Raw genomic sequence first — 21320 nt, forward strand, 5'->3', positions numbered from 1 at the left:
ATTACAATTGCCAAATTATAAATTTAAAATGATTCTTGCAAAAGAAATTACTTTTCATGGTCTTTTTAGTGGCAGACTGGCAGCCTTTTTTATGTGTGCTTGATTCATTAAAAAGAACTGACTCAATAGAGTTGACCAACATATTGATAGCCTTACATATAAATAGCCTGGCAAAGCAAGTAAACCATATTTTAATAAAAAAATCAGGTTATTTCCCAGAGGTTACATCAAAACATAAGCATCCATGTATTCTACTGAGAGTATTCCATTTGTTCTGTGAGTTGTGATGTTAATTTATTATTGATTAATTTATGCCGATAAATGAAAACAGTTTAAAGCATTTACATAACCATAGGAGTTGTCGTCTTATTAAGCATAATCAGTTTAAGAGCATGCATGTAAATGCACTCACTGTACTCTTTTGATTGGCGAAAAAGGATCAGTTCATAAAAGTCATTCATTCAGTTATCGGACTACACTGGTCGTGTTGTCTATTTTGGGCTATAGCTTCATGCTGCTTTCATGTGCTATCAGATATTTCCTACTTCCCACTTCTGAAGTCATAATTACAAGTTTGTCACATTCGAGTGCTTTGTTGTAGGAAACATGGAGGACACCAGGTTCATTATTGTGTCCAATTTTCATCTAGGACAGGGGTAGGCATATTCAGTCCTAGAGAGCCGCTGTCCTGTAGAGTCCTGCAAATCGTTTCCTAAACCCTGGGATCTTCCTCCTAGTCCACACTTTCATGACGTAATACCGATTTGACTGTCAGCTAGAGGTTTGCCACAGAGCTTGCCTCAGTGTGCATCGAGGGCGCATATCGGCCGCAAAAGGGGCGCGCTCTCGAGCACACTTCTGAAAACTAAAATGACGAATGGGTCACCCTACAGTCTCATGCGCAAGACCTCAAGTGCACGTGAAGTGTGCCATTTGGGACAGTGCCAATGTCTTAAGGATTACTAAGGTGAGATTTGTTTTTAGGGTTGGAGCTAAACTCTGCAGGACAGTGACTCTCTAGGACCGACCTTGCCTACACCTGGTCTAGGAAACTAATATTTATGATTATTCCGATAGCTTTTTTAATGGCAGCATCATTCACAGTGGTTTCCTGCATATTGTGTTGCTGTGACATGAAGTTTGACCAAGTAAAATAACATGACTTTTCCTAAAAGTTTTGTGTTGGGATTACCTGTGTCATATTGTTTGCCATCAGAGCATGTGGTGAAAGGTTCTTGTCCTCTTCTTTCATTTCTGTTCTTCCTCTCCTATCTTTGCTCATCCCTTCTTCCAACCCTCAATCCCTCCTTTTCGCCACAGAGAGGAGGAAGAGGAGGAAAAGGATGAGGAGCTTCAGAAAACAGAGCTCTCTAGACAGGCATCCGAAAGGTATTTCAGCAGAATAGGATTTCAGGGTGTAGTGTCTTAGAGCTAGAAACCAGATTGTAGATCCTTATCCATTTTCTGATGCTATCTCTTCCCTGAGTTGACTAATATAAATGTCTCCCAACATATTATGGTGTTCACCATCATTTACTAGATCTTCTGCTGTTATTCTGTTGTTCATAGCTGGATGCCATCAACAGTAGATGAAGCTTCTAGCTTGTGTTTGCCTTTAAAGTGCATGGTCAACTTCATTCCCAATGCCGCTGATACAGACAATGAGGAAAACCTCCGGGACAGGTCTGGGATCAAGGTTATCCGCAAGGCCCCAGTGTCCTCCCCACCTTTTACCCCAGATTTTGGCCCCCCGAAATCACCCAGACTGTCTTCTTGGGCTTCGGTCAGGTCCTTGGGGGCCCTCCCGTCCCAGGGTTCCTCTGACACCTCCTCAACCTCCACCTCCCCAAGCGAAGACCCCCTGTCCCCTGTTCTTCCTCTGCTCTCTTCCACACTTCCTACTTGCCCAGTGGATTCAGACGAGGTGTCTGTGGGCTCAACGCAGGCTCGAGACCCAGACAAGCACTGCAGGTAGTGGTAGATGCAGTAGATTCTCGCCACTCACAGAATAAGTTCCATGCATGTGCAGATGGGCTCTGTTCCAAATCTTAGCGAGCTTCCTGCGTAGTTAGGGATCATATCCTATATACCTATCTATCTATCTATCTATCTATCTATCTATCTATCTATCTATCTATCTGTCTGTCTGTCTGTCTGTCTGTCTGTCTGTCTGTCTGTCTGTCTGTCTGTCTGTCTGTCTGTCTGTCTGTCTGTCTGTCTATCTATCTGTTCATCTGGCCATCCGTCTATCTATCTTGTGTGGTGTGCGAGTGTCCGGTAACGGAGTTGCTGCCTATGTAAAGCGTCTCAAGCCAAGTTCTATTGGGTTCCTATCTTCAAAGAGAGCCACCTATGTAGACAGTTAAGTTTGGAATAGAGCCATACAAAGCTGCATGTCATATTCAGAGAATGTTGTTCACTCCCACATACTGTAAGTCAAGCTATGAGATCCCTGAGAGATGAAACCCATGTCTGTTTTTACTGATTCAAGTCTCACAAACACTACGACCACGGTATTTGTGGAACTTTCATCCTCTAATAGGAAGGAAGTATGGCATGGGGTTTGCTTGATCTCTGGATCTCCTGTGAATGGCGAGGGTTTATTGTTTTGCCTATTCCATCAAGCCCACCTCTGAAAAGAGTCAGACCCTCACCTAGTGGATCATCACCCTATCCCTTTGTATTCACTTCCAAGAGAACACTGTAAAACGTCCTGTATCTTCCAAAAATCATAAAAAAGTGCTATGCTCACTGTGTCTTAACTTATGGTCATGTGCAATATGTGGCTTATCCTGTCTTATATATCAGATCCTTAGACCAATAAAAGAAGAAATGGATACCAGTATGATCAGAGCCTGATAAATCATTATACTCTGTGGGCTTTATGTTGCTTCCTTTATATTTGATGGAATGCAAAAAGACAGATCGTTTTATAATCTAAAGTCTCATTTGTTCAGTTGAACCAGCCACTGTAGTGCAAGACACTCCCTAAAGGATGCTAACTTTTACTGACATTTACAGCTCATCTGCCTTTCATTGGTGCATTGTACCACAGAGAAGCCTGTAAATTAAGTCACATATAAAGAGTCAATTGTATTTCACCCTGGACAGTGCCTGTAAGGTCCACATTTCATGAGAATAAAGCTGAAAATGCTTTGCGATGTCATGTGCATGTTTGCCTGACATTAAGACTGTGGCAGCTTGAGGAACCCATCTGGATTATAAAGTGGATCAAAGACAGTTCTTTTTTAGTCTCCTGGCTCTATGCAAACGTGGACTCTTTAATATTTAATAACCTAATTACACAGCAGTCATATGCTAACGGCAAAATACGCTATTAAAGTCAACCTGACATCAAAATCTTCTCTTTTGGGAAAGCTGGGCAACCATTTATGAGACAGCCGACTTACCGGCCATGGACTAGCTATAGCAAGCAAAGGGTGAAGATTTGATTGGTTAGCATGGTCAAGTTTGCCCCTGCTGGTAGGTGTTGTAACTACACCAAAAAGCATCTTTCTTCATTGATGACCTTTCAAAACTAGCCTTGTATTTTGTCTTTTTTTACGTTCTAAAATTGCTAATCTATTGTAGTGTATTTCATTCCACTGACATTATTTTCCCCTTCTGCTGTCCTTGCTGGCTATTTAACAAGGTCTTTAATATTTAAATTAATAAACAGATACTGCTTTGATTCACTTTCTGTCTGTGTTGTCACTGTACATGTCTCTCGACTGCACTTGTCCCTCTGTCCTTTTTTTCTGTCCCAGCTGTCAGTCAGACTAATCCTTCTGTAATTTATGTGTCGATTGCTATCTTCTTTTCATGTTCTGTCTCTTCTGTGCAGTCTGTCAGATGTTAGATACTCAAACACCTCATGCAGCTCATGTGGCAGGTAAGGGAACAAGTTGGAAGCAAAGCAAGTTTGTGAGTTTTGGTGCAAAGTTTCAAAGGAAAAGGTCATGTGGGTTCAAGTCTAGCTTGTATCATTTCCTAAATTCTTCATCCCATCTTTTCTTGTTCGTCTCTTGGTGTCTAAAAAAAAATACTTGAATTGTTGTTTAACTATTTTAACACTGATATATTTTTAAATATTTGTAATCAATTACAAAAACAAGTTAAATATTATGAAATGAAGACAACACAATTAAAATTTCATTTCATTTCCAGCCATTTGTACTTACTGTGATTAAAATTCTACAGAGCAGGTTTTCATTTGGCAAGTCAAAAACAATTCACAACACTTTAAAGTGCGATGGCTCTTTATGTTTTTAGGTGCTGGAACACTTTGGAATTTTGAACAGTGTCTGTTTGTTTCATTGGTAGTAAGCCAGGATTCATTCCTAACTCTGAGTTCTTACTCCGATAATATGTGTAACGAATCACAACAGACTCAAACATTGAGACAAGTGTAGAGAACGAATGACAGCATGTCACTGACCTCTTTTAATGAAGATGTGGGATTGCACAGAGAAACAAGCCCCGGCATGTCTTGAATCATATCTTCCAATACAAGGTCATATCGCGTACATCTGCAGCCAGTGATCTGAACTGGCAAGCTGCTTTATTTGGGGAGAATAATTTATTTTGTCAGTCACTCATGTGAAAGATTGATTTTGCAGAGCACCTGTGTGCGTGCGTGTGTGTGTGTGTGTCCTTGGCTGTTGGGGTTATCGAGTGAAGCTTCACATTGGCCTATGCACAGAGAGTGTCTGTTGTGGTCCTGATGGAGGAAATACATGACATCATTTGGAATCAGAGCTTCCCCCCCCCCCTTGGCTGATGATAAGTGTGATAAATGAAGTGAATGGAAAATATGGCCATTAGTTTTCTTGGATAAATCGAGACTTTAGCTTTATGCTGTTAAGAGGAAACTTCAGGACAAAGAAGCCTACAAATCAAATCATTTAGATATGGCTGAACTTTTAATTAAATTCTCTTTTTTCCTTTCTTTAGCAGTGGCTACGCAGGTACATTATCCGGCAGGTCATCTGGGGTGTCCAGTGCCCCCTCCACACCATACAACCGCTTTGGCCCCTCAGGAGGTCCACCTGCAGACAGTAAACCCGACAGGTGAGGAACTGTTCCTCTTTGATGTGCATATGGCTCTGTTCTGCACAGAAATCTTTAAAAGTAACAGTTCTGAGGCTAAAATGGTTATGATTATAAAACTAGCATCTGAGAATTTTCTAAACATATTTAAAAGGTGTCTTCTATTGTGATTGGACAACCTCCTCATACCATTACATTACATTGTCGTTCATCAGGGCAAACTAAATACTGACTCTTCAAATGCCCAAGAATATAATTCTTGCTATATTGAGGTATTGTTGTTCTGAAATTCTCTTCATCTTTGGTTTCTCTTGTTCTCCAGGCCTACTCTGGGTGGATTGTTGACCTCCTCCTATAGGCAACATCAGGAGTCTCTGAATGCTGAACGTGAGCGGAGGCGCCTGGAGAGAGAGGAGAGACTTCAGCGCATTGAAAGAGAAGAGAGAAACCGTTTCAAGTTTGTGGCCTTTCTCAGCATTCATTTTGATGCAGTGTGTGTTTTCACCCAGGGCTACATTATTTCATGAATATGACAACCACATTAACGTTTCCGACATAATCTATTATCTCTTATTTTGGAGATGGCCATGAGAAATATTTTGTCCAGCAGTTTAGAAAAGCAGTTGAGGCCTACATCCAAATTTGATCAGATATCTGGGAGTTTTCCTGACTGGACAAGTTATTGCTTCTTATTATGGTCATTCAAATGAAAACTGCATTCAGACCAGACAGTCAATAATCATGGTGGGCTGCAGGAAGACAAATGCTTGTTCTCTCTTTATGCTTGTCAGTCCTACCATATACCAAGTCTTTTAGTCAGCCTGACATATAAAAGGCACTCTTTTTCACTTTTTACATGTTTGCTCATGTTGATTTTCTTTTTTGCAGTCGGGATTATGTGGACAAGAGAGAAGAGGTCAAACAAGCTCGAGAAGAAAGGTAAATTCCAGAATGACTTACGTTTTTTAATGTTTTTTCTTTAATACAGTAAAAGAGTAATATTGGAAAATATTATTACAACTTAAAACAATTTTCTATTTTAGCATTTTTAAAAATGGCATTTATTCTTGTGATGGCAAAGCTGAATATTCAGCGGTCATTGATTCTTCAAAAATCTGCTGATTTGATGCTTAATAAACATTTTATTATTACTTATTATTATTATCACAACTGAAAACGGTTGTGCTGCTTAATGTTTTTGTTGAAACTGTGATACATTTTTCAGGAATCTCTGATGAATAGAAAGAACAGCATTTTACGATAGTATAGTATTATATAATATAATTTTCACACTTTATTTTAAAGTCCAATTCTCGCCATTAACAACCATTAACTATGACTGTTTCCTCAATAAACTCCTAATTTGCTTCTTATTAATAGTTAGTAAAGTTGTTAAATTTAGGTATTGGGTGGGATTAGGGAGGTAGAATATGGCCATGCAGAATATGTGCTTTATAAGCACTAATAAACAGCCTGTATGTTAATAATAAGCATGCTAATAAGCAACTAGTTAATAGTGAGACTTGGTCCCTATATATAAGTGTTACCAATATAATATTATAATGGCTCTCTGGAATACTTGATCCCGATTGGTCAATCATGGCATTAAGTGGTCAAATATGTTTGTATAGTGTACAATAAACTGTACCGTATATTTGGATATTGTTCATGGTAGCTTATTGGTCCTATCGGTCTGTCCTCTTGTGACTCAAACCTTTACAGTAGCTAATAACTTGGAGGACTTCAATATTACTTTGTAATTTTAGTAAATTAGTATTATAATGTTGTTGCAATGCTTGTTTAGTTGCTAAAGTAAGGATTCTATATATATATATATATATATATATATATATATAATGATGGACAGACATTTTTCTACTTTCTTTATAATGGCTTATATCAGACATATCAATTATTTCTCATACAGTATCACAGAAGATTTCTATCATATTGGATAAATTACTGCGGTCCAATGCAATTATGTCATAAAGCCTTGTGCTGTGTTTAATATCAATTATCTGCACAACGGTAGTAATACACCTTGAAAACATTTATTGTACTGAGCAGCAGATGGGAAGTGTGTCGGCACGTGCTGCAGGTGAAATATGGGCGTCAGGGCCCCTTTATGCCTGCTGTAGATTAAGAAATTTAAGGACGGCAGGACAAGGTGTGTAATTGACTTTAGACATGGGCTTTTTCCATTTACAGTAAATGTTAAAAACATGCATCCTGGCAAGTGGTTCAGTGTCTTTGCATTTATTCAAGATCTTATCAAAAGTCACGGTCTTCCAAACTTTTTTCCTTCAATTTGATGTGAACCTTACAGTAGTATAATGATGTTATGGAATTAAAGGATAAGCCAACTTCAGGTGATAGAAAGGAAATGTTATATAGTTATGAAACATCTGGTTCTTGTTTTTAGTAAATGTTGTATATTAAAACTGGCGCATATTTTGGGGGTTGATAAGACAGGAGGGAAGCAGACAGCATCTGTTTTGACACCTGTTAAATGAGAGTTATAGGTAACACAGTGGAAGGATTTGGTGTGGAAGAATTTGGAAGTGAAGTTTATGTACAAAGTTGGAATCCATATTCTCTTGCATGCTGATTGCACTGAAATTGTCTCCGTTTTATTTATCAGTCCACAAGTACAATTCCCCTAGAGCAAATATTGATCATTAAATCATTACAAAATCTATACATATCTTAATCACTACTTTCAAATTAAATTTATTAATACATAAATATAATTACATTTTAGGGAAGTGACGACACATTTCATTTTGCAACTTTTATTTATTTATTTATTCATTTATTATTTTGGTTGGACCATAATATTTTTCAAAAATGAATAAGAAGTAAAGCTGTTTTGTTAAAATTATATTATTTTTGAAATTATTTTTAATAAGGATTTTGTGATGATTTTTTTTTTGTTTACTTTATGTCCCCAGATATCAAAGTGAATTTTAATTCAGAAATTAAAAACATGCACATCATAGAACAAGTTTATTCAAGTCATTTTATGGATAAGTTACATTTGTACATTAAGTAAAATATTAAGTTACATTTTCTATTTGAAGTCGTACATGAAAATCAGCATTGTGTAGTTGCCCTGATACATAATGTTTTTTTAATCATTTATGTGATGTGTGCAGATATAAGCAATTGGAGCGGCTGGCAGCAGAGGAAAATGAAAGGGAACGGCCGAGGACGACACGGGGCCGAACAGAAATCACCCTCAGCCTGAGTTCACGATCCTCCAGCAGCGCCTTGTCTCGTTCTGCCACCCCTTTGACTGTAGAGGCTCAAGAGGATAAACATCCTGTCCCACATCCAGCACGAGGTGAGATTCCACTGTGTACAGTAATACGGTGTGGCATTTCTGGAAAAATCTCTGTTCCTAATTTTTTCTCAAGTGTGGAATTAAGCTGTTACCACACAAATGTTTTGTAAAGAAAACAATGTAAAGCCACTAGGGCAGTCAGCCCTCATTTATTTGAGGTTTATTGACCTCAAATATTAACCACAATTTCAGAAATTGGATCAGTGGTCAGTCAGCCTTTCATATACAGCCACATCTGAATCTGAGGGGCTGGAATTGGTATGAACGGGCTGAACGACTGGAGCCTGGTCAATCACTCAGTCTCACTGTGGAGTTTCCGACTAGCTTGAGACACACATATTCACATGCGAATCGCACAGCTGGGTACCCGATGTTTCAATCTTCTAAGTTTAATTTTAATTTTAGTCACCTTTTATTCTTAGTTCTAATTTTTCCATGAGAATTCCCATTTATCTCAATGGCAGCACTTAGGAAATGAGTAATTATACAATTTCTTTTCACGTTTTTAAAGTTTTAAAGTAATAGTTCACCCAAAAATTAAAATTCTGATATTACTTACTCACTCTCATGTCATTCAAAACCCATATGACTTTATAACTTCTGTGGAATGCAAAAGAAGATATTTTAAAGAATGCTTCAGATGTTCTACAAAAGAACATTTGACCCCATGGACTTTGCGTGGACAAAAAAACATTTTCAAAATCCTATAGCCATACAGGTTTGTAATGGCATAAGGATCAGTAAAAGATGACAGAATTTCAGTTTTTGGTGAACTATACTTTTAAAAAATCTCCAAAAATAGAACCGTCCACTAGCAAAAATGTAATAAAATGAAATACATGTGACATGAATGCCAATTAAAATGTTTTTATTACAATTAGAAGAATTAGGTATTTCCATGAATATTGGCAACATAACTGAGTGAGTGGTTAAAAGCATTGGTTTGTAACCAGTAGGTTAAAAGTTTAAAACATACAGTATGTGAGGTTTGAGCAAGAGACTTAAACAACAACAAAAAACAATGTGGAGGTGCGGCAGAATATTTTCTAGAATAACAGGGTGATATTTGATTATAGTACAAAATCAGAAAGAAAGTAAGACATCCATCAGCCGTGACATAATAATTGAATGGCTTTTTGAGTGGCTTGAGGTTGTCCATTCAGTAAGGCACTAGTTATATCACATTCATGTGATTTCTGAAGGCCAGAGCATTGGTCACACACTGGTTAGTGAATGAAAGCATGACCAGCTGTGTGTAAAAGGATAGCTGTGTGGATCTGACTGTGGTTTCAGAGGTCTGAGCTCCTCCCAGAGAATAAATGGAAAATACGGGACAGATTAACTATAAAAATAAGACAAAAATACTTATTAAGAATAGGATTTTTTTGTTTTGCAGTGTTTTTGTGTGTGATTTCAGCAGTATAACAACAGCACACTTCCTATATTCTTAAAATATTTGCATAATTAAAGTGTAATATATTGTACACTATATACTAGCTGTATACTATGTCCATAATATTTTTCCATAACGACATTTACTGTTAAGACCTCTTAGTCATTAAGCTTTTATATTTTTCCTGTGTATTCAAATAAAATGTTTGATGGTAAGGTCGTGTGGAATTTTGTTTTGTTATTCCCCATGCTCCTGCAGGATCACATTTCCTGTATTTATTTGCTTTTCTGAATGTGGAGGAGTAGATGTGGTAATCTTATGTGGGTTACCGTAACACAGACACAGGGAGAGGGGAATGTGGATGCGCAGACTGCACGTGAGGGCTGAGGGGTGCGTGCGTTGTATGCATGCAAAGTTTCTGCACTGCATCATTTCCTTATTCAGATTTTTGGTCATGTTTTCCAGTAAAAACATCTATCTATCATCTTTAAAGTAATATTAATTTATTTTCACGAAACTCTAGATGGCACAGTCCAATAGGTTAAACTCAATCTGACATAATGACATCATTATCACATGGCGCAGCTGATTGGTTCTTTTTGTATCAGCAGCCAATGAGCTTGCTAATTAATATTTAAATACTTGGCTAGAACCCTCCACCTTCCCCAGCTCCACCTGTATAGATCTGCAGGGTGATTCATGTATGCTGTATGGGAGTTATTTCGTATATGTTAAATATACAGTAGCAGTATTTCTTGCATGCTCACAGCAGCATGTTGTGGTCTCAGTACTTGCTCTGCCGCAGCAGCAGCATAGCAGATCTATTCTGCCAAGACAAAACACATTAACATTGTTATTTACATTACCATGCCAATTCCTCCAAGAGTTGTCATGACACAAATATATTGATACTCTCTAGAACAAGAATGGCTCTCCCAATAACAGCGCTTTACTTGAATAGCAAGTATCTTGACAAAGCTAACACCTACTGGCAATTTAAATATGCAGATAAACCTCCTATATATCCCTCTCAAACTTCCTGTTTCAATAGGAAATATGCCAACACAGGACAGAGGACATTTTGTTGTGGTCTTTAAATCAGGACATGGTTAGTATTATTTGTAAGGCCTTTAGCATTTTCATTGGATGGAATATTCTTCATCACAAGTTTACTTTAAAATGGCCTTGTTTCATCATTAGTTCCATGGAAGTTGGGCTTCTTATCTAGAATGTGTACCAAGGCCAATCTTTTTTTCTCCCCTCAGGAACTGAGACTGAAACAAGCCGTCCCGTGCAAGCAGCAGTTGCATGGCTTCCCTCAGAGCCTCCCTCAGTGTCTGCGCTGGTCTCGCCTTCCAAACCAGAGGAGGAACAGAGACCTGTGGAACCATCAGACATCACGCTCTCTCTGTCTCCAACAAGCTCTGAGCCAGAGAGACCGGAGCCAGAGGAGAAAGCAGAGGAAGCTGAAGCCAAAGAGTGTGAAGAACTTGTAGTGAGTGGAATGAAAGATGAAAAGAAAGAAGAAGCAGAAGGAAACTTTGAAGAAGAGACTAATGCAATGGGTACAGAGGAGTGTGTGAGAGAGCAGATGTTAGAGAGGGATGTAGAGGAGAGTGCCATCCTGAGTGAGAAAGAGAGGCAGAATGAGGAACTGAATGAGAAAGATAACTGCTCTGCCTCCAGCATCTCCTCAGCCAGCAGCACTCTGGAGAGAGAAGAACGAGAGGAGAAACACGTCAGTGACAGAGACTCAGGTGAGAACAACACATTCACAAGTCAAATTCTGTGAGTGAGTGCAACACAGAGGGTCTAACATTCACCACAGGGTCCATATTAAACTTTTCTTTCTGCCAAGTATTTCTTATCCACCATGAAACTTTATTTTGAATTATTTTTTATTTTATTTTATTTTTGGTCCTCCAAAAGACATTCTAATGACTTGTTCTACTAACCCTAACCTAACAATACACTAATAATCTACTGAGAGGTAGTTTACATGTAGTTGCATATTAATGAGACTTATATGTAAATGTTATATGTTTATATGTAGTTGCAAAATTACTTTTAGTTGGCAGAATGTCTAAAGTGGACTATAGAAATAAAATGTAACAAATTTTCATTGCATATTTGCATCTACATCTAAAATTGCACCTGTCACAAGGTTCAGACAAATAGTGACCTTGTCATCAGGTTTTATATTTTGTGCCTTGATATTTTGCAAGGATTATTTCACATATGTGGAAAATGGAGTTCTGAGGGAAAATCATCCTAGATAAACCTATGATGGTCAAAACAATGTTGTAAAAGTTAGAAGTTTTATTTGAAGCATGCACATCACTTGCATCAGCAAGAATCAGACAGACAGAGTGATTATAATTGTATTTAAGGGATGTATTATGTTGCAGTTCATAAATTTACCAGCCAACTGGTGTTTTTATTCATATTGGTTTGCCAAGCATCAAATGATATATTAGTTGTTTTTTTTTTTATAATAATAATACAAACAACAGTTTCATGGTCAGAAATAAATATTTATGGCTAGTTTTGTTCCTAGTTTAAGGTTATTTTCCCAGTTTACCCATCATTGGCAGATAAAATGAAACAAAATATAGTTTCCTAGTTTACCTGCCATTGGCAGGTGTGACAAAACGTTTTGGACTGTGGCTGCACATTTTCATTGTAAGCGAAGTTTTTTTTTTAGCAGTGAAAATTCATTCCAGTTTCGCCATTTCTGTTTTTTCCTTTACCAGTGCCAGGTTACAACATAAAAATAGACATGTTTTGTAAAGATGGACTCTAAAAATTTTACATATTGTTGAAACTTGTTCTGAATTTGTACTCTTAGGCCAGTGGGCAGACTGTATGACTACAGTGGATGTGAATGATCAGTGCAACAAAGTTCTTAACAGCAAACGCTTCATGCTGGACATGCTTTATGCTCAAAAAAAGAAGGCAGAAGAAGATGAGAAAGAAAATGAGAATGAGAAAGAGTGTTCAGGTCAGGACTCCTCTGTGACCAGCCTTGCTTGTCGCATCTCCACGCTGGAGGCACATCGGCAAACTTGTGACGACAATATGAAAAAACTGGAAGTGGAGCATCTGGATAACCAGGGTAGCGTACGGGCTGTGGCTGAGAAATTTGGAGATTTGGTGAAAGGACTGGTATCACCTCATGAGGTGGAGCTTTCTGGGAAGGAAAAGCAGCAAGCACAGGAAAAACCTCTGCCGGATCCTTCACCAACACCCCCTAAAAAGGAGTCAGACCACATATGGGACCAGCTGATGGCCACACCACGGGAGCTACGTATCAAAGAGCTGGACTTCACGGACTTGGGAGAGGAGGATGATGTAGACATTTTGGATGTTGGTAATGTGATCGGGTCAAGTGATCTCACGCTACCTCCTCCCCCGCCTCCCTGCTTGCCCAGCTTTCCGCCCCCGCCACCTTTATTTGGATGCCCTCCACCTCCCCCTATCCCTGGCATGATGATGCCCCCTCCACCGCCTTTTTTGGCTTCAGTAAATTCCCCACATCTCGGATCTCCTCAGCTTAGTCGAGGAGAGCCCCCACTCTTCCAGAAGAAGAAGAAGACCATCCGGCTGTTTTGGAATGAGGTCAGACCTTTAGACTGGCAGTACAGCAACCACAAGAAATGCAGGGAGTCACTATGGTCCAAACTTGATCCAGTCAAACTGGACATAGCCAAGTTGGAAAACCTCTTTGAGACGAAATCCAAGGAGCTCCCAGTTACAAAGGTACTGTTAAATGATCTCTTCCAAATTTTTGTCATCAAATCTGCTTTTTTTGCTTACATCCTCAAGATTATTGGTTTACCTAATATTACACAAGTCATTTCCTCATCAGTGTCATCATTATAGTTAGTGGTAGATCCAGAGTTATCCATAAGTATAGACCAGGGTAGATTTGCACTTAAAATGGGATGTAAAGGTCACACTATGGCAAGTTATATCAGCTTGCTTATATCAAACATAATAATGTAAGTTTTATGAACTCTAAACATTTTCAACCTGAGCATTAACCTTAATAATGTTAACCGGAGCATCAATAATACATTAAAGTGAAGTAGAACTTACTTAGTTTATCTAACGTGTGTATCAGTTTGTTGAGAAAACTGGAAAGGTTATATAAAGTTACTTTTGTGCACCAAAATAAGTTGTTCATTAAAATGGAAGAAACTTTACTAATGGTGACTTTAACAACAAAATATGTTCAAAGCACTACATGAAGCTATTAACTCTAAATAACAAATATTTATTTTATAAGTCACTATTTTTTGACCAAAAACAAATTGCTCAAACGGATCATTTGTTGGCAAACTATATATATATTGCTCTACTTTGGTTTTACCCGGCTTTTATCAGCACATGTGAACACAAGCTATAGCTGCTAGGAAGTTACTTAGATCTTTTCTGGGCCGTTCTTCTGTAACACATGGTATGAATTCTGACACCTTCGGTTGCTCTTTCTTATGACACGATCGCACATGTTTAAAAAAAAGCTGCCGAATGTAGGTCAGAATGGTAATAGGTTGGTTGATTGGCTATGATGGATTCCTTGTATTACCTAAAAGCTTCATCAAAGGTGCTTTCTGGGATCCATAAATCCTGCTGCCACTCAAAACAAAGTAAATTCACAAGTCATAGCTTGGCTGAAACATTCTTAAGCTAATCAATACAGCCTGTTAGGAGGATCTCAAAGTTTGTGTGCGTGCTATACACTGAAACATGAACTGCACCGTCGTTCAAGGTTGTATTACAGAGTTAATTTTATCCTTTCATGTACTTTCTATCAGGTCAGGGATTTATCTTTGTACATGAAAAATAATGAACACTGATGTTTACCATCACAGGTTTTAAGTGTTGGAGATAAATTGATGTTCTTAGAAGATCTATCATATTATTTGGCTTGTTTGCTCTAAGATGGTCTCAGAAATGTGGCCTGCATGGGGTTTCCTCTCCTCTCTGCTCTGAGCAACCTTTTCCAGCTGTTTTTCATTTTCAACCCATTCTCCCTCCCTTTTTCGTCTGAGCCCCTCCTCTCCCCCTCTTTGGCAGCAGACGGAGTACCATCATGGCTCTGCTCCTCCAGAAATATTCTCCATCAAAGTACCAAAATAGCCCTCAGGTGCTTGCGTGCCTTTTCGGCGAGTAAACATTAAACATATCCCGGTTTTTTGTTCATATCTCAGGAAGCCATTTTTGGGGTAATTATCCACATTAAAGAAATGCCTTTCCTATTCAGCTCAGTGGCCAGCGTGAGAGTAAGAACAGACTGAAGGATCCTTATTTCAGAATAGATGAGTATCATGATGGGCGAAGCGGGCTTGTTGTGGGAACTAGAAACTTTTATTTTATTATTAATATTGAAAACAGTTGTACTGCTTAATAGTTTTGTGGAAACTGTGATACATTTGTTTCAGGATTCTTTGATCAGATTAATGCATCCTTTTCAAAAACGTCAAAGCTAATTTTCAATAGGAGCTATCTTTATAAATAAACTGCATATTTGAAGTTTACACAACTACATTCTTGCCTAAAAAGTCTTAAAACTACATGATCTGAAACAACAAAAGTAGTATTTGTAAAATTATAGTGGGTTTGGTGTAAGTGGTGTGAAACAAACAGTGAAACGAGTCCTGTGGCGATACTGGTAAAATATATCATGTCTGGCAAGATCTCTCAGCAAATCAGATTCAAGAACCATAAGTAACTGTTTTATCTAAACAGTTTTTCAGCTTAGGCAACATGTGTGATGGTATTATTTAATTGTGCCATAAAGTGAGATAATATTACTTAACTGATGTGTAAAATGTTAGACATGATATTAGGACCGTTCACTGTTTGTGAACCGTTTGACATTGTTAGAATACAAATTCACTGGGCAAAGTCATAGACTATGGGCGTTTGTTTTGTTTTGATTTGTAATGCATTTTGTCTGAATACAGTTTAACTTCCTGAAAACAAGGCTACCAGAAAACCTTGATGTCTTGACCACTCAAAGTATAGTCACTATGAATAACTCTGATGATCTGTTTATATATCTGATTTCAGAAAACGGCAGCAGATGGGAAGCGTCAGGAGATCATCGTTCTGGATTCCAAAAGAAGTAACGCCATCAACATTGGCCTGACGGTCCTGCCGCCTCCTCGCACCATCAAAACAGCCATCCTCAACTTTGATGAGTACGCCTTGAGCAAAGAAGGCATAGAGGTAATACTGCACCGGTTTAAAATCACATTCCGTTTCGCAAATTCTGCCAAATCAACCGCAAGTAATGAAGCAAATTCGACATGATGAAATTATTAAGAAAAGCTACAATGCATACGTTTCAGTTATAAAGCTAGTACAATGCATGGTTGCACTTTAATCCTGAGAATGCCAGACAGGTTACCATGCAGAAAACACATCTGTACTTAATACCAACCTTGTTTTGAGTCCACGTGAGTCACATATTCCTTGAGCCCCTCTACGGTTCACTTTCACTCTCTTTCTCTTTCTCTTTCTTTCTCTTGTTACATCAATCATTCAGGCATTTATGATCATCCCCAGACTGCTACATGAAAGCATATTTTTACCAAAATACATGGTTTTCTCCAACTGTGTTCAACAAGACAGAGACATACAGACTGAAGTCGAGTTGGCAAACCAAAAGCACTGAGTCAAAGCTCGTGTCCAAAATAACTCAACCTCTTTGCCCTGAGAGCATATACATTTACTTTGGATTTCCGCAAAACCAATAGATTTTACCCTTAAAACTAATGTTAAGCAAGTTGGTTTGGCCGGCGACTCTAAATATTATGTGGATTTCCTGCAAAAACTGAAGCATTTTTGGCAGCAGCCATACAATTCATCTCAAAGATTAAAGGTTAGAAAAATGCTTCAATTAGGCTGTTACAGCCCATGATACAGATCTGAGGTAAATGTCTCCATATCAACATGTGAATAATGGAGCTCCCATTTTCTCATAAAATCTGTAATTTTTTATCTTTCGTCATGGGAAAAATGGATTAGAGTGTTTCTCTCCACCCTTTATGTCTCTACAGAGAGTGTTATATTCTCACAGACAACCGCAATTTATGTTTCTCAAGATTTTATCAGAAATTTTGTTCTGGTCAGGAGAAATTACCTTTTTTATTCAATTATTCAATTGTGCAATGGCGAGATATGCCCATAGCAGATGAAATAGCAATGAAATAGTCATCATTTCCCACATTTTTGAGTAATGCTGTGACTTTCCAGGTGTTGTTATTCATCCACGCTCACATGATCGATGGAGCGCATGCCTTTCTAGGGGCGAATCCCCATATACAACGGTTTCTGACAGTGATACTAACACTCCCTGCTGGGTCTCGTGCTCTTTCATAGAAAATCCTGACAATGATTCCTACGGTGGAGGAGACGCAGAAGATTCAAGAGGCCCAGTTGGCGAACCCCGACACTCCGCTGGGCAGTGCAGAGCAGTTCCTCCTCATTCTGTCCTCCATCAGTGAGCTGTCCGCCCGCTTGCAGCTTTGGGCCTTTAAGATGGACTATGATGCTTTAGAGAAGGTTGGCGTCATGTTCCGTTACCCCACTTAAATAAATTAAATGACATCATGGTGGTTTGGAGGCAATTGTTTTTGACCTCTCCTTTACTATATTGTCAGCAGGGGCTTTAACTGTTAGGTTGTGGCCCAAAACTGGGGTAGCGGGTCTGATGGATAGCAGAAAGAAATCAATGCTAAATGTAAATAATAAAGTGCAATTAACTAATATAATCATGTATAATTTGGATCAGACATACTCTATACAGTTTGCTTGACATGTCCTCATCTTCAAGAGTTTCATATAATAAAATTTGAAATCATAGAACTTGAAATCATAGAAATGTCAAAGTAAATTTACAAATTAAACTATAAAAACACATTTGGTGAGTTTATTTACCTTAATATTTTAAAAACTGCCTTAATACTGCCTTTTTTTTAAGTGTCATTGAAGCGTCTCATACGGAGCAAGGCTGCATTTATTTGATATAGTATTTATTTTGAAAATACAGTAAAAACTATTAATATGAAATTACATTTTAAATTTGAAAGACTTCAATACATTTCAAAATGTAATTTAATTCTGCTTCTGTCAAAGCTGAATTTTCAGCCACCATTACTCCAGTGTTCAGTGTCACATGATCCTTCAGAAGTGATTTTAATATTTGGTGGTCAAGAAACATTTCTTATTATTTTCAAAGTTTAAAAAGTTATGCTGCTTAATTCCCTGGAGACCATCATACTTTTACATACATTTTTTTAAATTTATCAACAGCATTTACAGTATTTAAATCTTTTGTGATATTATAAATATCTTTGCTGTCACTTTTGATCAATTAAATGTGTCCTTGCAGAATAAAAATATTAAAGAAGTATTAATTTCGAAATAATTCTGTATTTATTACTTTACTTCATTACCGTATATAAATTTATTAGCATTAATATATAACAAATTCCAATGTTTTGTTGTTGTTAGAACAATGTTAGGGCTTTTTGAGTTTTTCTATTATAAGATGAACAATTTTAGTATTGTGTTGCAACAGCAAATCCTGAAGCAAAGCTGCCGGTCTACAAAATTCTTTCCCAGAGGCTATTTATTTCAAACCCATTCTTTTCTCTTTCTCAGGAAGTAGCAGAGCCACTACAGGACCTGAAGGAGGGCATGGACCAATTAGAAAAGAATAAGACGCTGCGCTGCATCCTTTCAACTCTGCTAGCTATTGGCAACTTTCTCAATGGGACCAATGTAAGTGCCAGTGAAGTCTACAGCTTTTCTTTCAATGCCTAATCTCTCTATCTCCATCTGTCTTTCTTTCAGTCTTTCTGCTGTATTTGCTTAGATCTTAATAACGTTAAAAAGGCTGATGGAGATAAACCTGATAAGGTGGTGAGTTTGGCATGAAATTTCTTTTGTTACCGTAAACCATTGAGAGTGGGCAGCAGAACAAAGCCAGCGAGAGTCATGTCACGTCTGTGGGGATTTCTCCATTCCAAGCTCTGCCGTGACTCGATCGCAGACTTGCAGACAGGATTGAGATTCTGTTAATCATATGTTAATGAAGCATTGGTCAGAATCACCATGGGAGCTGCACATAGACTGTGCACACGTTCAAAGTGCTTTTATCTTAAAGCAACTGATGCTAATCAACAAAACCACATCAGAATAATGTCAAAATGAGGCCTTTTTTTAGGAAAGGATTTGATGATGGACCAGATCCAGAGTGACTAATGCTCTCAAGGTGCATGTGATTTTCCACATCAGAGCTCATTTCATCTGTGCATATTTACACATTCAAATTTATCTGATATAAAATTTATCTGCTATTCCAGCACACATTACACTTTTGTTTTTCCCCCCTTTTTGATCCTCAGAGACCAACTGTGGCAAATTTACTGCAAATATTTAAAGCAATTAATATGGAGCCAATTTAATGCCACACACACACACATATATATATATATATATATATATATATATATTATATGCAAAAGAATAAAGTTTTGCAAAATAAAAATTAAATATTGTGAGAAAAAATTAAGTTTTGCAAACAGAAATAAAGAATTGCAAAAACAATTAAGATATAATTCATTGCGAAAATCAATGACAGTTGTAAAAGAAGCTTATGAACTTTGAATCTATTTTATCTCTGCAACACATATTTTCCACGCTCACACTTACGAATTAATTTGCAATGCTCCATTTATTTAGCGTTTTAATCAAGCGTGAGCTCGTGATACCATTTTCCCTTTGCGCTTCACTTTTCTGTGCATTTCACTTCATGGCACTGTTTTGACATTATGTTGTTACAGTACAACATAATGTAGACAAAATCAGCCTGTCCTTCACTAGAAAATCATTGATGGGGTACATTAGTTTGTTACTAGGGTGACCAGATGGTAAGTTGATAATGTTTTCATTGTAATTTTGCATAAATTGAAAGTGGATTTATGCAAAACTACAATGACAACATTATCAACTTACCGTGCAATAGACGATAGCTAGAGGTGGCAAGAATATTTCAAGGCAGAAAATGGCAGAACAGCTAAAACCAGGAAATAATTGCATTTTATTTTAGAAAATTGACAGGACAACGAGACATCTGGTCACCCTAGTAACACTAGTTACACTAGTAACACGCTAATGTACCCCATCAATGATTTTCTAGTGAATCTAGGCTGATTTAGGCTGAAAAGTGAAGCGCAAAGGGAAAACGGTATCATGAGCTCACGCTTGACTGAAACACAAAATAAATGGAGCGTTGCAAATTAATTAATAGGTGTGAGCTTGGAAAATATGTGTTGCAGAGATAAAATAGAATCAAAGTTCATAAGCTTCTTTTACAACTGTCATTGATTTTTTAAATTAGTTATATCTTACTTTTTTGCAATTCTTTATTTCTGTTTGCAAAACTACATTTTTTCTCTCAATACTTTATTTTCTTTTGCAAAACCTTATTCTTTTGCATAAATATGTGGCATTAAATTGACTCCATAAATTAATTGATACCTATTTTTCAGTAAATACGAAATGTATTGTAACATAGCTATAAACTGAAATATAAGCTGAAATGCATAAACAGTTTTGGCAGGAAAATTCCAAAAGTCACAATGTACACAGCAAGTAAATATTTTGCCTCCATATATAATATAGATTTTTTAATGAATGCAGGCAAAATAAATGAATAAAAAGGGTGCAATAAAATGCAAAATACTTTTATTACAAGAAAAATCACAACATTCCAAAAATAAATGTATTAATTATTTATTAATATTATTTATTATAGCATGATTAATGTGCTCATTTGGTGTGAACTGATTTTAAAATGAGCAAATTTAACACATGTAGCTTATTATAATGCAGTTATATAAATTCAAATATGAAAGAAAGAAAAAAATGACACTATGGGTTTTACAATTCAAACAAGTTCAATATACAAAAAGTTAATATTGTGTTAAATACTGTCTGTTTTAATCAACTGTTTTAATCAACAAAATTGTTTTGTTAAAAAGCGGAGTTTTGTTACTGAATGAATCCATGGTTTAATGATTTTTAAATGATCTAAATTACAAATTATCTTTTAAGGGGTCATTTCTCAGCCAAAATTGATGTGCAGTTAATTAGATTAATTATTCGGCACATCATGTAATTAATTAGAATAAAACAGTATGTATACATATATATGGCTTCCTAAAAACAAACAAGCAATATGTCATCATTATCAATGATAATGTTTATGTGATTGTTTTCAGGCTAAAGGCTTTGAGCTGAGTTACCTAGAGAAAGTTCCTGAGGTGAAGGATACTGTTCATAAACAGTCTCTACTGCATCACGTCTGCTCCATCGTCGTGGAGAAGTTTCCAGAAAGTTCAGACCTCTACTCTGAGATTGGAGCCATCACTCGCTCTGCTAAGGTTAGCTTAAGTACCACTGCACCATCACCTGATTTTAGTGGACTTTAAATGGCCTTTCGTTTTATAGAAAAAAAAT

General features: G+C 37.3%; 1 protein-coding gene across 1 annotated transcript in view; it reads left to right on the top strand.

The window, feature by feature from the left end:
- Positions 1-21320, top strand: part of LOC306887674 (FH1/FH2 domain-containing protein 3-like) — a 171265-nt gene that overhangs the window by 143536 nt on the left and 6409 nt on the right. Inside the window, exons 11-20 of the mRNA XM_079445615.1 lie at positions 4954-5070; positions 5372-5506; positions 5938-5988; positions 8205-8392; positions 11051-11542; positions 12634-13544; positions 15861-16019; positions 17175-17357; positions 18459-18578; positions 21083-21244. Of these exons, the coding sequence (XP_079301741.1) occupies positions 4954-5070; positions 5372-5506; positions 5938-5988; positions 8205-8392; positions 11051-11542; positions 12634-13544; positions 15861-16019; positions 17175-17357; positions 18459-18578; positions 21083-21244 (2518 nt within the window). The remainder of the gene's footprint in view (positions 1-4953; positions 5071-5371; positions 5507-5937; positions 5989-8204; positions 8393-11050; positions 11543-12633; positions 13545-15860; positions 16020-17174; positions 17358-18458; positions 18579-21082; positions 21245-21320) is intronic.

This window comes from Barbus barbus (genome assembly GCF_936440315.1).
Source record: "Barbus barbus genome assembly, chromosome: 21".
Taxonomy (NCBI): Eukaryota; Metazoa; Chordata; class Actinopteri; order Cypriniformes; family Cyprinidae; genus Barbus; species Barbus barbus.